We start from the raw sequence: 14,096 nt of genomic DNA on the forward strand, positions 1-14,096 counted from the left end.
TAAAATTGGCTCTGAATTTCATTTTCATGTAGACCAACTACAGTAGGTACAAATTATCTTTCATTTTCATGTAGACTAACTACAATAATAAGTACAAATTATCTTCTTGTATAAGATTGGAGATATCAGATGACACTTTCGCAAGAGAGAATTTTAGAAGAAACCATTCAAGGCCACATGAACCCAGTAAAAGTCTTGAAAATATATTTTGTAGTCACGAAGAACATAAGTGAGGATATTTACACAAAAATTTTAGTTAATTGCAGTCACCCTTAGCAAGTACATTACCTGCAAAATTGCATCTCTGAATTCCTCACAGATAACAATGCCTTCAAAGATTGGCACTGAACGTCCATTGCGAATCTCAAATCCAACCATGGCTTGAGCAAAATCAATTCCTAGCCTCTTTGCAACAGGCACTAAACGTTGCATCCTTAGGTGCACAGTACCAGGAGGAAGACACTTTTCTGACCATACATCCACATGACCTCTTTCATTCTAGCAACAAGATAATGAAAACATATATCAAAGTGTAGCCTCACCAATTGCCTGATCTACGAAAGCTCAAGAATAAATAATGATGCACACATAATTATTACATACGACAACTCAAGGTATGGCTGTTTATACAAGGAAATGTTATGTTAAAAGAAAGAAGATAAACACTAAATAATGAAAATATAAAGGGAAGAAGCACCTTTCCTTTGGTTTTACCTAGGCTCGACGTAGGATGTCAAGTTATAATAAGAAGTCAAATACATGACATGCAACAGAAGAGATGAGGCACTACTATCTACCCTGCAGACTTCCCTCTCAACTTGCCTTATTTATGGTAAGCAAAAAAAAATGCCACCTCTCAAGTTTTGCCACTAACTGATAACCATCAGATGAAAGGGAACTCTTCTGGCTTAATAGGAATGGTTGAAAGAGAAGTGCACCGTTAATGGCAATTTTCTCCAGCTTTCAAATTTAAAATTTAGTTGATACACAAGACATACAAAACCAAAACATGCCAATTTTTGAAAGGGGTAATAGATATGGTGCACATGCAAATATATTCCAATTATAGGTATGCCAAATATGCTTAGTTGCATATTTGAGTTTAACAATCACCTTTGGCACAATCCCACCCACAGCAGAGGGCAACTGTAACGTCTCTGTCTGCCATTTCCCAAACAGTGCAGTGCTGCGCCCTTCCAAACAATCCTCTTCCAATAATGCAGGACTGGAAGAACATTCCTTGGCTAGATTTCGTGAAGGCTTCACAACCTGGAAAGAAAACAATATTACACAAATATCAACGATGTGAAATAATATACTCAAAACTCAACCATCTAAAATTATCATAAATGGACAAAAATGCACTGCAAAAAGATTGCTTGTTCAAACCTTCGCAGGGGTTTCGCCTTTCTTGATTTGCAATCCCTCTCGTAGCCATCGTTCTGCTGTGTGCAGACTCTGAACACATGTTCGAGGATAGACTGGTTGTCCAGCACAAAAACCAAGTACAGGGCCCTTTGGATAAAGAGTCTGATATTTCGTGAGCCATCTTTCAAGAACATAAAGATGATGACTTCTATATGCCTAAAATAGATGAAGATTGCCTTCTATCAGCAAAGAACAAATGGCAGTATTGTTGCTTACATGCATATCATTACCAATAAGTAAAATTTAAGACTGAAAGGAAACAAAAGTAGTACAGGCGTACATTCGACATAAACAATGCAAGATTAAGAGAATACAACCTGCTGGTTGGTTGGAAGTGGCTCAGTAAAAGTTCTTGTGTCTAGCTCCATGTCCTCCAGAGAACTCCGATCTGCTAGTGTTGTCTTGTAATCTTGAGTCTCTAAAGAGATACAATTTGCATCCTTAGGAAATCTTTTACCATCATTTTCAGTTGATTTATCACAAATCTGTGATGCTTCCAATTTGACCAAATCTTCAGATCCAACTTCATTTGAACACCCCTGATCATTTATACCAGGACTCAATGTAGATGGTTGAACCCTTTTTTCTTGGGAGGCTTTCATGTCCGATGCCTCTGCAGATGCTGCAGCTTCCAACTCCTTTAAAGGACTCATTGTGACTTCCCACCATTGCGAAGAAACCCGCTGTGGTGCTATGGCCGACCATTTAGAAGCATACCTGAAAACAAGAGCATTTTTATTTGCATGTTCGTTCTTCATCTGATTAGGATATCATATGTCAAGGAAAAGTCATGATTCTAGTTGTTTGAGAGATATTATCATGGAGTGCGGACAACCATATTGTCGAGGAAAATTAAAATATGTAGTATATATTTAGAAATATATTCAGAACAGGCATCAAAGATAGTGGACATCAGCAGTAAATAATTAAGATGGCTGGACAATATACAAAATAAGACTAGGAAAATCAGTGAGCAAATAGAGCTCTATAGATCTCTTTTATTGTCAAATGTTATATAGTTACAATATGGAAAATTAAATAGTTTACGTTTGAACTTCTGCAAATGATTCTTTTGAAGGAGTTATTACACTGCATTGCAGCCCAGGAGATAAGTGTCCTCAATTGTAGCGAAGCTTGGACAAATACTGTCCAGTTAAAGCGTTATTAACTTCCTTTAGCTCAGAGAATCTCTAGAAGGAAAAGCTACAGCAGCCTAGATTAGAAACACATCATTGGTCAGGAGACAAGAGCGAGTTCAAGTATATATGTTGATCAATATCAGAGACAGTTTAAAATTTAAACATTACCTGGATTTCAGCTATAAGGCAAGATGCCTAACCTGCTTATTCTTCTCAATATACTTGGTATTCTGCTTGTTTAGAACAAAAAGAAAACTCACTTAACTGAACTCTGCTCATGTAAGAATCAAAAACTTTCAGGAACTTACAGAGTGCTGATGCTAAGATTATGACTTGTGCTCTAGCTTAGCCAGGTGAAATTATCACCCACCTGAGATATCCTTCAAACACGTAATCAACATTACCCTGCCTTGCTATGCTTCAACAAGTGACCTTACCATCACTGTGCTCAGGTAAGTTCTATAAAGAAACCAAAAGAATGCTGTCTAATGCAAGAACTAAGAGAGAGGCAGAAAAAAAGATGAAACTTGGAAAGAAGAAGAAAAGTATTAGAATGAGGACTCAAATTAAAGCAATCTGCTCAAAGACGGGGGATAAAGGAGATGTTGAACCTATCCACAAAGAGCAAAGGTTATCCCTGGGCTAATTCAATCTGCAAAAGTATTGCCGGTGAGAAATAATACACGAACTCTCTGTGTGAGTGTATAGCTCACTTTGTAACAATTTCGTGAGCAAGATTGAAGAATAAGACCCCATCAAAAGCTGGTTTTCCCATATGGGTTTCCAGGGTAAAAATCTGCTGTCTATGGTGCATTTAATTTCTCTGTTGTTGACTAATTGCTGTGTGCTTGATTAGTTCTGTTTTTGTCAACAAATTACTGGAATGAAATCAAACTAGTGCGTTGTATTGGGTGTAGTAACTAAATGCACCCACGCCATTATTATTTGACAGGGCATTCTAATTGTTGGGTCATTTGATTGTTGGTGTGCAAATTTTTACTGGGTAAATGCTGCTACAGCTGAGTCTAATACTTGCTAAATAGCTAGGTAGATTCTACTGTTGAACCCTGTCTGTTCTCTTAGGCCACTACAACGATCCTTCAATTGTTTAATCTTTGGGATTGGATCTTTTGCCTATGTGCCGTGTGAATGCAGCCTCAGCCATCATTTGATTGGACTTGCCGTTATACCTCATATGCATACAACCAATGTCCCTTCAGCATGTGTGTTCAGTACCTACAGCTATCCATAAATGATATTTGAAATTATAATTGGCTACGGCGAGAGGCAATGGCACTTTTGAAGGAATCACATCTTATACCGCCAATTAAATTTATGATATGAGCAGACGGGTGGAATTAGTGTTTGGTTCTGCACAGTTGGATAAAACAGAGTTGCAATAAGTGTTTGGTACTGCACAGTTGGATAAAACAGAGTATACATATACATGTATACATTCAATTGGCATTTGGTCTAGCATGCACCCAAATCTGTATTGGGAGTGTAATGGCTTGAATGCATGTTGAATGGCAGATATATGGTGGAACCAGAAACAAGTACCGTAATTGCACATTCAAGCCAGAAGTTAGAACATATTGCTTATTGTTAACTCAACAGAAATTAAATCACTTTTCAACTGTTTGACTTTCAGCCTATGTTACCAGGATCCGGATACAGATATGGATCCTGATCCAGATCCGCTAGTTTTTTGAAAATCTAGGATCTGGATATGGCAAGGATACATCACGTACAAAATAATAAAATATAATAATATTTTTTAAATTTTAAAAAACACTTTAGAGCTCAAAAATCAAATACTCCATGAAACCATCAAACACTTTTAGAACTGAAACCATTAGATATATTATAAATATGAAGACTGAAAAATTGAAATGATGCATGATCCCTCATACAAAGTAACAAAAAGGATCATAATATCGTAAATGATAATAGTAAATGCATTTACATATCCTCAAATGGATCTATATCTTCTGCATATTGCAACTCTACATCATAAATAGATGATGGGGGTCCTGGAATGTAGGAAGTTGCATTAGTAAGCTGGACTGGTAGTGGAACAATATCCTCAAGTAGGTTAAGGTGAGTCATGGAATTTAGTGTCAGGTTCAAGTCAGAGATCTCAGGCTCCACATCCCACATCCTGCTCGGACCTTTTTTATACTCCGATTCAACATGTGATAGAAGACGGAGGTTGGAATGAACATAAACAAGATCCTCATCCTTGCCGCTCCCAGCCTGTTTCGCTTCACTAAAGTTGATGAGGAACTAGCAACCTGTGATAACAACCTGGTGACTAGAGTAGAGAGATGAATGCTATCCCCACCATGGAAACCCCACCAAGTAATAGGATCATGATGCCCTCGATCGTCCATAGCTACTGGATCTGAAAAGCTACCAGTAGACTGTACAAACCCTCCAAATTCTTGGCGGACTTTCATTGCAACTCCCATATCTCTATAAATTTTCTTCAAAGTTGTCTTGTATCCTTGTATCACTTCAGAATCCTTGTTTGGTGTTTTTCTACCAAGTAAATACAAAATTTTGGAATGATAGTACTCAAGGTGCAATGCATCTGCCAAAAGGTGTAATGGTGTGGTCATTTTGTTCCATCTTTCTGTAACTATGTCCTTCACTAAATAATAGAATGTTTCAAAAGGGTTATTTTCACTTGCCCTGATAATTTCCCTTATCCTCTCCAACATACTATCAATGTTTTCATAAATGTCCCCCAAGCAAGGTGTATCTGTATCAAATGCCCTGATCAAGGTCAAGATTGGTTCAGTGAACCGGTATTGGACCTTTTCCCACCATGCATCATCAAGAATGATGGACTTGATTTTTTGCCCTCTACCAGAAGTGGAAATCCTCCATGATTCCCAAAGAGGGTCAATGACCATTGATTGTAATGCTTGTCTCACCTCCACAAGTCTCTTTATGACAAGAGTGTGGGAGGCAAAACGAGTTTCAGCAACCTACAAGTTTCAAAAATTCAAATCTCAAATGAGAAATCATATACAAATTTGTAATTAAAATTAAGAATTTTCAATACAAATTTTGAAATTTGAAATAATATTAATTAAAAAAAGTACCTTTAATAGCTCCAACTTTGCAAAACCTCGATATATGGCCTGGGACATTGAATGATTGGCTATGAACATTTGGATTCCTTTTTTTGCTACATATATTTCATTAATCCATTCAATCTCACCAATCTTGGCAAGCATAAAGTTCAATGAATGTACTGCACATGGAGTCCAAAAAATGTGATCATATCGACCCTCCACAATCAAACCTGCAGTTTTATAAACCTGTGCATTGTCTGTAATGAATTGGACAACATTATGTGGCTCCACACTTTCTATTGCATCAATAAGAATTGTGGATATGAAAGATGCATCTTTCTCTATTCCACTGCAATCAACAACCTTAAAAAACATTGCCCCTTGGGGGCATACTGCAACAACATTAATTAATGGACAATTTATCTGGTCTCTCCATCCATCAGAAATGATGGACACCCCTGCTTCTGCCCATGTATCACGGATTGTCTGTGGTTGTCTATCCACGGATTGTCTCTCTGATGCCAACAAAGTAGTGCGGACCTTTTCATATCCAGGGCTTTTGTACCCTTTTGGCACTTCATTAATTGCCTTAATCATTTGTTGCCAATAAGGGGAACACACCAAATTGAATGCTAGCCCATTTGCATAGATGCAATGAGCTACATATTCATTGGCTATGTCTCTACCTTGATTATTAAAAGTTGCTTCAAGAGGGCCTAGAGTGGGCCTTTTATTAGTTGTGGCAGCAGGCCTAGATGGTAATGGAGGCCTAGTTGTAGAGCTATGCACAAGGTGTTTTCCCTTAGCAAGCTTCCTATCAGCGGCTTCTTACAAAGATGCATAGAATTTCATTTTTCCAGGACTGAAACCTTTGCCAGGTTTACCATTTACATCTTTTGGCCCGGTGCATACTTGCACCCCTGTGTTAGTTTGACCAATGAGATGGGCTTTCACTCTAGTATATGAGCCATTTTTTATATCTTGGCATTCATTGCACTTCCATTTAAATGAACCACCTCTGAGATTTTTTCCAATAATGTCCACATACTGCCATAGAGGAGATTTTGGGTCTATTTTGATGATTTCTCCTTCACTTTGCTCATGCTGTGATGGTTCAGGTTCCATAATGATAATGGTCTATAAGTTACCTTACTCAGTACTACATATAAAGTTCAAATTATAATATATTAATAATTATCAATACACAATTAAATAATAAAAATTAAAATACACTTTATTTAACACACCACTACAATATGAATATCTTCCTGAATGGTAGAACACTTCTCGGTGCAATAATGCAATTATTATTAATATTTCTAATAATAAGATAAGAGGACATAGAGATCCAACCATGTTCTGCAGTCATATATATTCTTTCCCATATATGATAAACAAAAATAAATCATATTTAGTAGTGTTGGCCCAATTATTTAACTGACAAGTTAAATTGAGGTGCATAGTTGTCTATCCACTATTGAAGATTCTAAGTCTAACAGTTAGAACCCTCCATGTACTTTCTGATTTATTCCTTCCTACTTGTTATGATTAATTAACAAGTTATTTACCATGTAAATACTGAAAATAAACACAAGTACATGCTCAACACATTACAAATCATCAACTGAAGGAAACAGAAACAAGCACACAAATGACACCGTTATTTTTGGACTAATGTCCCTAGAAAAACCCAATGCGGGAAAACCAGTGCAGCTATCTGAGGGTTTGATTTATTAAGCAGTTTCAGAATACAATCTGGGTGCCAAATCCGGCTCACCCAACAGAGAAAAATCTCGGCAGTAGTACCTCTCCTTCGGAGACAGATGCTTTGGCTAAAACCCCGGATAAACACTCCGGCAGCTCCTCAGCTCCAATCTGCCCCACAAAAAACCCCATTGTCAGCCTCTAGGGATTGCGTCAGCCTCTTTTGCCCTCTGCGTCAGCGTTCCCAGCAATTCTGGCAATTCCCAGCAGTTCCGGTTGTTCCCAGAAGTTCTGACTTCTGCCCTCTGCGTCAGCTTACCCAATAGTTCCCGGCAGTTCCAGTTGTTCCTGGTAGTTCCAGCTTCTACCCTCTGCGTCAGCTTTCCCAGTTGTTCCGACAGTTCTTGGAAGTTCCCTGCAGTTCCAGCTATTCCCGACAGTTCCGGCTTCTACCCTCTGCGTCACCATTCCCGGCAGTTCCAGCTGTTCCCGACAGTCCCAACTTTTGCCCTCTTCGTCATCTTTCCCGGCTGCTGCGTTGATCCTCCCGTCACTATCTCTGCCTCTCTACTTCTGTATTCACTGCCCCTCAACTGCAACTCTAGATCACCCTCTCAACTTTCTCAACAAACCCAGCCCCAAAAAGTCGAAATCTTGATCTCTTGGTGTGTTCTCCAAGTGACCCTCAAGTCTCTTATATTTTTCTCGTTGACAAATCAACAACTAAGATTAGATCTGGCTTGATCCATGATTTTTGGACCATTCTAACACAGTTTTATATTAATTCACATTAATATTTTAATTTCCCTAAGTTTAGACTTAGGGACTCCATTAAAAATATTAATTATTTTAATATCTCCCAAGCTGTTTAGACTCTGCCCAAACCCTTTTTGGGTATTGGGGATCTCATATGCCTTAGCCTCTCCACCAAATTTCATAGCTAGAGCACATCCAATGCTACCCCAAATCAACATCCACGAATTGAGGTGGCAGATCTTGTAACCCAGAAGCAAGCCAACTTTGCAGAAGATTCAAGATAGTGAAACCTCTAAGTCTAGATTGTACAATGTATACAGTCTAATGTCAAGACCTTGGACATAAATTACAGTTTACTCATGGAAAGCGAACAAAATAGTAGTTTTGAGTATTTTTGTAGAACTTGGGGAGGTGAGACAAGTTGGCCCGACTACCTTGAGTTCTACCTGAAGAAGTTGTCAATGACCATTGCTTGTAGAAAGCACTGGCTCGACTATTATAGTGCTAACTAACTGCTAAGGTACTTCCTCTATCATTTGGAAAAATCTTATACTAAGTGGGGTTAAGACAAACAGAGTTTTCAAAAGGTTTTGAGTCCTCTGTTTTGGTATTGCATTCAATTCGGTGGTTTCTAAGTGTGTCACTGTGTGTGTGTTTTAATATGTGAACCAAGCATCTAGTAATCCAAATAACAAATCCATATACCAGCACAAAAGGCATCGAGAGTGACAACACCAAAGATGGGGCTCATGTCCATGGTGACAAATACGACTCATATCAATATGTGCCAAAGTTTAAAAGTTAAAAATTTAACAAGTTTAAAACTGCGTGGAACAAGTCTGACGGGGTGGCTACAAATAAGTTTGACGGGGTGGCTAAAGGTGGGGATGAGCCCGTTATCAGTGAACTGGCGTTGGCCCGAATATGACTTATCATAGGTTATAACTTATCACTTAACAAGTGAACTGTGAGAGTCGAGACAGTGGTGACTGAGTCGTGAGAAAAACTGTAACATTGCAGCGGAAATAAATCAGCGGAATATTCAAACAACAAATGTCTGTTTAATATAATATATCTTGCAAGCTTGCGGTGTGACTTGGTCTAGCAAACGACAAACGCTGAACAACTTAACAGTGAATAACAACAAATCACTGAACAGTGAATAACGCCAAACCGAAACGCTGAACGCTCGAATAATCCGAATGCCGCTTGTTCCACCTGTTGAATGTTGGGTGCACTGTCGACAAAGAAGGACCACACTACCTTTAGCTAAAGTCAAAAATGAAAACCCTAAACTCCCCCGCATACGCTTTAAGTTTTAACTTTTGCGGGTTCCGGCTTTTGGCCAAAAAATCTGCGGGTTCCGGCAAATGAATCGGGATGTGTTTCTGGCAAAGAGTATTCGTTTCCCAAGAAGAAAGATCCACCACCTGTCGTATGTCATACATATTCCTTCGGATCCGTGGATCTTGGCCCCCTTGCTGCCAGATCCAGTAACGTTGCTTTCAGCTCGTCACCGAATTGTAGTATGCATTGTATTTGGCGTTCCAATTGAGAATAATATTCTTTTTGGACATTGTTACTCACCAAAATGGGTAACCCCATAGGAGAAAACTTTTCTCCTACACTCAATAGCCAGTCGATCAGCCAAACAGCCAACAGCCCCTACCAGCAACCATTAGATAATGATATGCCATGTGCCTCCTGTTGAGAAATGTAACTAACATCGGTCTTCATAATTGTATTTGAGTCATGATGTAATGTATGAGTCAATAGATGAGATACACCTAAGTCAATGCTTCCTAGGGAATGGGAAAGACATCTCTTAAGGTTATGTAAAATAATAATCAAGCGACGCTTTTTGGGACCACAAAGAGACCTATGGGGATGCAAGCAAGGCCTAGGGTTTATGAAATTTCAACGAAAATGAGATGCCCAGGTCAAGCAAGGATGATAGGGGTCAAAGAATGATTAACTCCAACAATTTTTCAAGAGAAAATGACCCCAGAAATGTCACTAACCAAGATAGGTGAAGGATAGAAACAGTTGCAGAGCTAGCGCTTGAGATTTCTCCTAAACTAGCCACGAGAATTACTTCAAATTTGGAGGGAACTTAGAGGACTCACCAACGTAGTTGCCTACCAACTCGCTCTCAAAACCTCACCTCCTAAAGCAATTCGTGCTATGCCCTAGTTGGCCTTCTAGGGTTAGGGAAGAAAGAGAAAAAAAAAAGTGAAAGAAAAGGGTTTTAAGGTGATCAACTAGGAATAGGACCTACTGCCTTGACAATTGCAAGAAATGGAGTCGTGATTGACCTTAATGAAGGAATTTTGCTCTATCAAGGAGTCCTATGTAGCTTTTCACTAACCCTAATGAGGGAGAAATCCGGCAACAAAGGAATTTACACTTCATTTGGCAAGATAATGGAATTTCAAGGTTTGCAAGACAACGCAAGCCTCTAGGAACATTCATTCGCTATATCTAACATGTAATGCATGCAACAATTCACAATCTTGTTTCATGAATTTCGCATCAAATTAGGGCACAAGTAGATAATGACAAGATATTCCATACATTAATCATATGGCAAAGTAAAGAAATAGCATCAATGTAGCACTTACAAGATAAAGCGAATATATCCATCCATCATGTTTGCAAAATAGAAGCTCCAAGATAAGATAGCAAAGATCCAAACATCAAAATGCATCAAGAACAACCAATTTCGTCCATCAATTGCAGGTCTGGATTCTTTTTATAAGAGAAATCCCAATCCAAATGATAATCCTCAATACAAATGAGGTTTCTCCAATTTATATGAGCCTCAAGGGGTTTGATTTAATTCAATTAGCCTAATAAGCGCCTAAAACAACTTTAATGTGCAAAATAACAACCTAGTGACAATCCCACCAAATAGCTCCAAAAGTACAAACAAGCCTTCCTAATGAGGTTGAAATGATATAATTATGGTGTAGAGGGCCATTGGAAGGCCGATATGTGTCCCTCATGTGTCGAAGTGAAGAAGAGGGCCCTCAAAATCATGACCAAAAGGTTAGCCCCTTGGTTTCCAGGCAAAACATCTGTGGCGCTCCCAAGTGGCTATGGTGGCACAGTGAATGGTCTCATGGGTCTACAACTAGATCAACATGTCGATACTCCATCCATAAGGGCAAGGATGATGATAAGAGCCCTCCCATGTCTCCCTAGGTGGTACAAAACCACATTTGTGTTGAATATGTAACTAGGTTTAGTCTTCATAATGTCTTATGTAATCTTGATTTTATGTATTTGATGTAAAAGAGAAAAAGAAAATTATTATTGTTATTTTTATAGCATGGGTTTCATTCTCTAAGTCAATTTATTTATAGGTCAAAGCACCCATTGTGTGCTTCTAGGATTTGTCAAGAAGTCAAAGAGTCAAAAGAGTCATTGTAATGTGCAATAGACCCTATTAGGCATCTTGATCAAGTCAAAAGAATCTATTATAACTCAAAAGTGTCAAAAGTCTCCCTCTAAGACCAAGTCGGCTTGCAAGAAGATAAGTCAACCTACAGAGATGAAGTCGACCTCATTAAGGTTGTTTGAGCCTCATAAAAGTGTATATATACAATATCATTCGACCTCTTTCAAGTGACAATCAATCAAGCTCGTTGAAGCACACAAGAAAGATAAACAAGTCAGCGAAGAAGAGAAGAATTGAAGAAGAAGGATTGAAATCTTCGAAGTCTGATTTTGGACCACAATTGTCTCACATGTGCGAAGATATTATGGCACACATTGCAGCTACGAGACCAAAATTACAGTCTTCTAAAGGAATCGAAGTTTGGTGTCGTATGGATCAAGTTTGAAGGCCGAAATTCTAAGGAGAAAGGAGCACTCTAAGCGAAGGAATAAGAAAACCATTTCTGTCAACTTTTCATCCACACATGTGAACTAGGGTTTCTATAGTAAGGCCAAAAATTGAAGTGAAAAGTTACAGGTCTGAACTTGTGATTAGAAGAGAAGTTGTAGCAATTTTGGAGAAGCTTAACTTGGGTTGACTTTGTGAAAGAGAAATTCATCTATAGGAAAGTTAACTTGGTCTTGGAGGGATCTTCGTCTTGGGTCATAAAGGACTTGGAATTCGTCATTTGAAGATTCTACAAGAAGAGAAGAATTCTTGTGGGTTTTCCTCTCTAGGAGAGGTTTTGTCCCTTGCTAGCAGCCTATATCCTGTGTCCATTTGTGTTGTTGATCTTCATAGTTTGGTAGTTGTTCGATGATAAGAACACTATAATAATCAAAACAAGGAGCAGCTAATTATAAATACTACAAGTTGAATTAAAGAACATCACAAGTAGTGATCAAAGTAAAGAGAAATCACCTTAATCTAGTTGCTATAGATTTCTCAACATGGTATTAGAGCTAAGGTCACAAGAAGAGGCGGCTTGAAGATCATTCAATTGAAGAAAGATACATAAGGGCCAAGGAAATCTTCAAGGAGAAATAAGAGCATCAAGGAGATCTAAAGACCCTATCATCTTGGAAGAAGAAGAAAACCTCAAGGACCCTGCTTCCACTCAAAGAAAGAGGGACTCTACACATTTGAAGCATCATCTAAAGAATCTAAAATATTGAAGAAGCATTTTCATTCTTGAAGAAGGAGATCATCATCAAGAAAAGCATCTAGTGGAAGACATCATCATCAAAGAAGCTTCTTTATTTGACAAGTACTTTATATTTTATGTCTCAATCTACAAACCAAATGACTACTTTCTACAAGGAGAACAATAAACTTGTTGGGACATTGAACTACCTTGCATGGAAGAAGAGAATAGATTTGTTCCTCACAGAAAATGAAGTTATTGAATATGGCAAGGGCTCAATATCCAAACCTCCACAAGAACAATCTTAAGCACTATCAAATATATGAAAGGAGAAATAAGGGCTCAAAGAATCCTAATTGAATCAATCAAGGATTCTCTCATCCCCTATGTAGCAAAGATGAAGACATCAAAAGAAATTTATGACAAGTTGGTGGAGTTGTTTTCTGTAAGTACTACAGTGGAAATAATATCGTTAAGAACCAAGTTATACAAGATGAAAGTATCAAGAGAAGAAGGGGTAGCCTCATATCTCATGAAGCTATCTCAAATAAGAGATCAATTACAAGAGCTAGGAGAAACAATGTCATATCCAGAGATGACCACTCTTGTACTCAATGCATTACTAAATGAATGGGGCAACTTTGTATCAAGCATCTATGGAAAGAACGAAGCCACTCCATTCAGTGATTTGTGGTCATTATGTAAGAATGAAGAAACCAAATTAAAGGCAAAGAATGATGTTGGATCAAATGAGCAAACATAAGCATATGCAGCGATGACAAAGAGGAAAAGTTTGGAAAGTTTGAGCCTTGAAAGAAATTTCAAAAGAAAATTGACATGTCTAAAATTCAATGGTATGAATGTAATGAATATGGGCACTTCAAAAGGAATTGTCTTAAACTTAAGAAGGGCAACAAGAAAAGAAAGGAGAGAAGTGAAGCCCATGTGACTGAAGAAGTATATGAACTGGAAGAGAAGAAGTCAAAGAAGGAAGAAGTGAAAGACCTCTACTATTGAAGGTCTCTCACACATTTAGTTTATTTTCAGTATATAGAAGTTAGCAAGTCATGGTATGAAGCATTGAGATGGCATCATTCTAGAAGCATGAAAGGATAGTCGAAGTAGCAATGTGAATGATTAAAGCAAATCATCTAGCAAGATAGGAAGATAAGAGTTTGCAACACCTCATCATCATTAGAAAAAATTTATTATAAGTCAAAAGTGTCAAAGTCTCCCTCTAAGAACAAGTCAGCTTGCAAGAAGATAAGTCGGCCTATGGAGATGAAGTCGACCTCATTAGGGTTGTTCGAGCCTCATCAAAGTGTATATATACAACAACATTTGACCTCTTTTGAGAGACAATCAATCAAGCTCGTTGAAGCACACAAGAAAGATAAAGAAGT

General features: G+C 38.2%; 1 protein-coding gene across 4 annotated transcripts in view; it reads right to left on the minus strand.

The window, feature by feature from the left end:
* The window catches only part of RAD4 (DNA repair protein Rad4 family), a 332,705-nt gene that overhangs the window by 625 nt on the left and 317,984 nt on the right, over positions 1–14,096 (minus strand). For all 4 annotated transcript variants that reach the window (XM_089372433.1, XM_089372434.1, XM_089372432.1 and 1 more), the window contains 4 exons: positions 1,746–2,145; positions 1,390–1,584; positions 1,114–1,269; positions 289–498 (listed from right to left, as the gene is read on the minus strand). In XM_089372433.1, coding sequence (XP_089228559.1) covers positions 289–498; positions 1,114–1,269; positions 1,390–1,584; positions 1,746–2,145 — 961 coding nt within the window. The remainder of the gene's footprint in view (positions 1–288; positions 499–1,113; positions 1,270–1,389; positions 1,585–1,745; positions 2,146–14,096) is intronic.

This window comes from Pinus tabuliformis, chromosome 8, assembly GCF_031772625.1.
Source record: "Pinus tabuliformis cultivar Carrire ecotype Pingquan chromosome 8, CPIR1, whole genome shotgun sequence".
NCBI lineage: Eukaryota > Viridiplantae > Streptophyta > Pinopsida > Pinales > Pinaceae > Pinus > Pinus tabuliformis.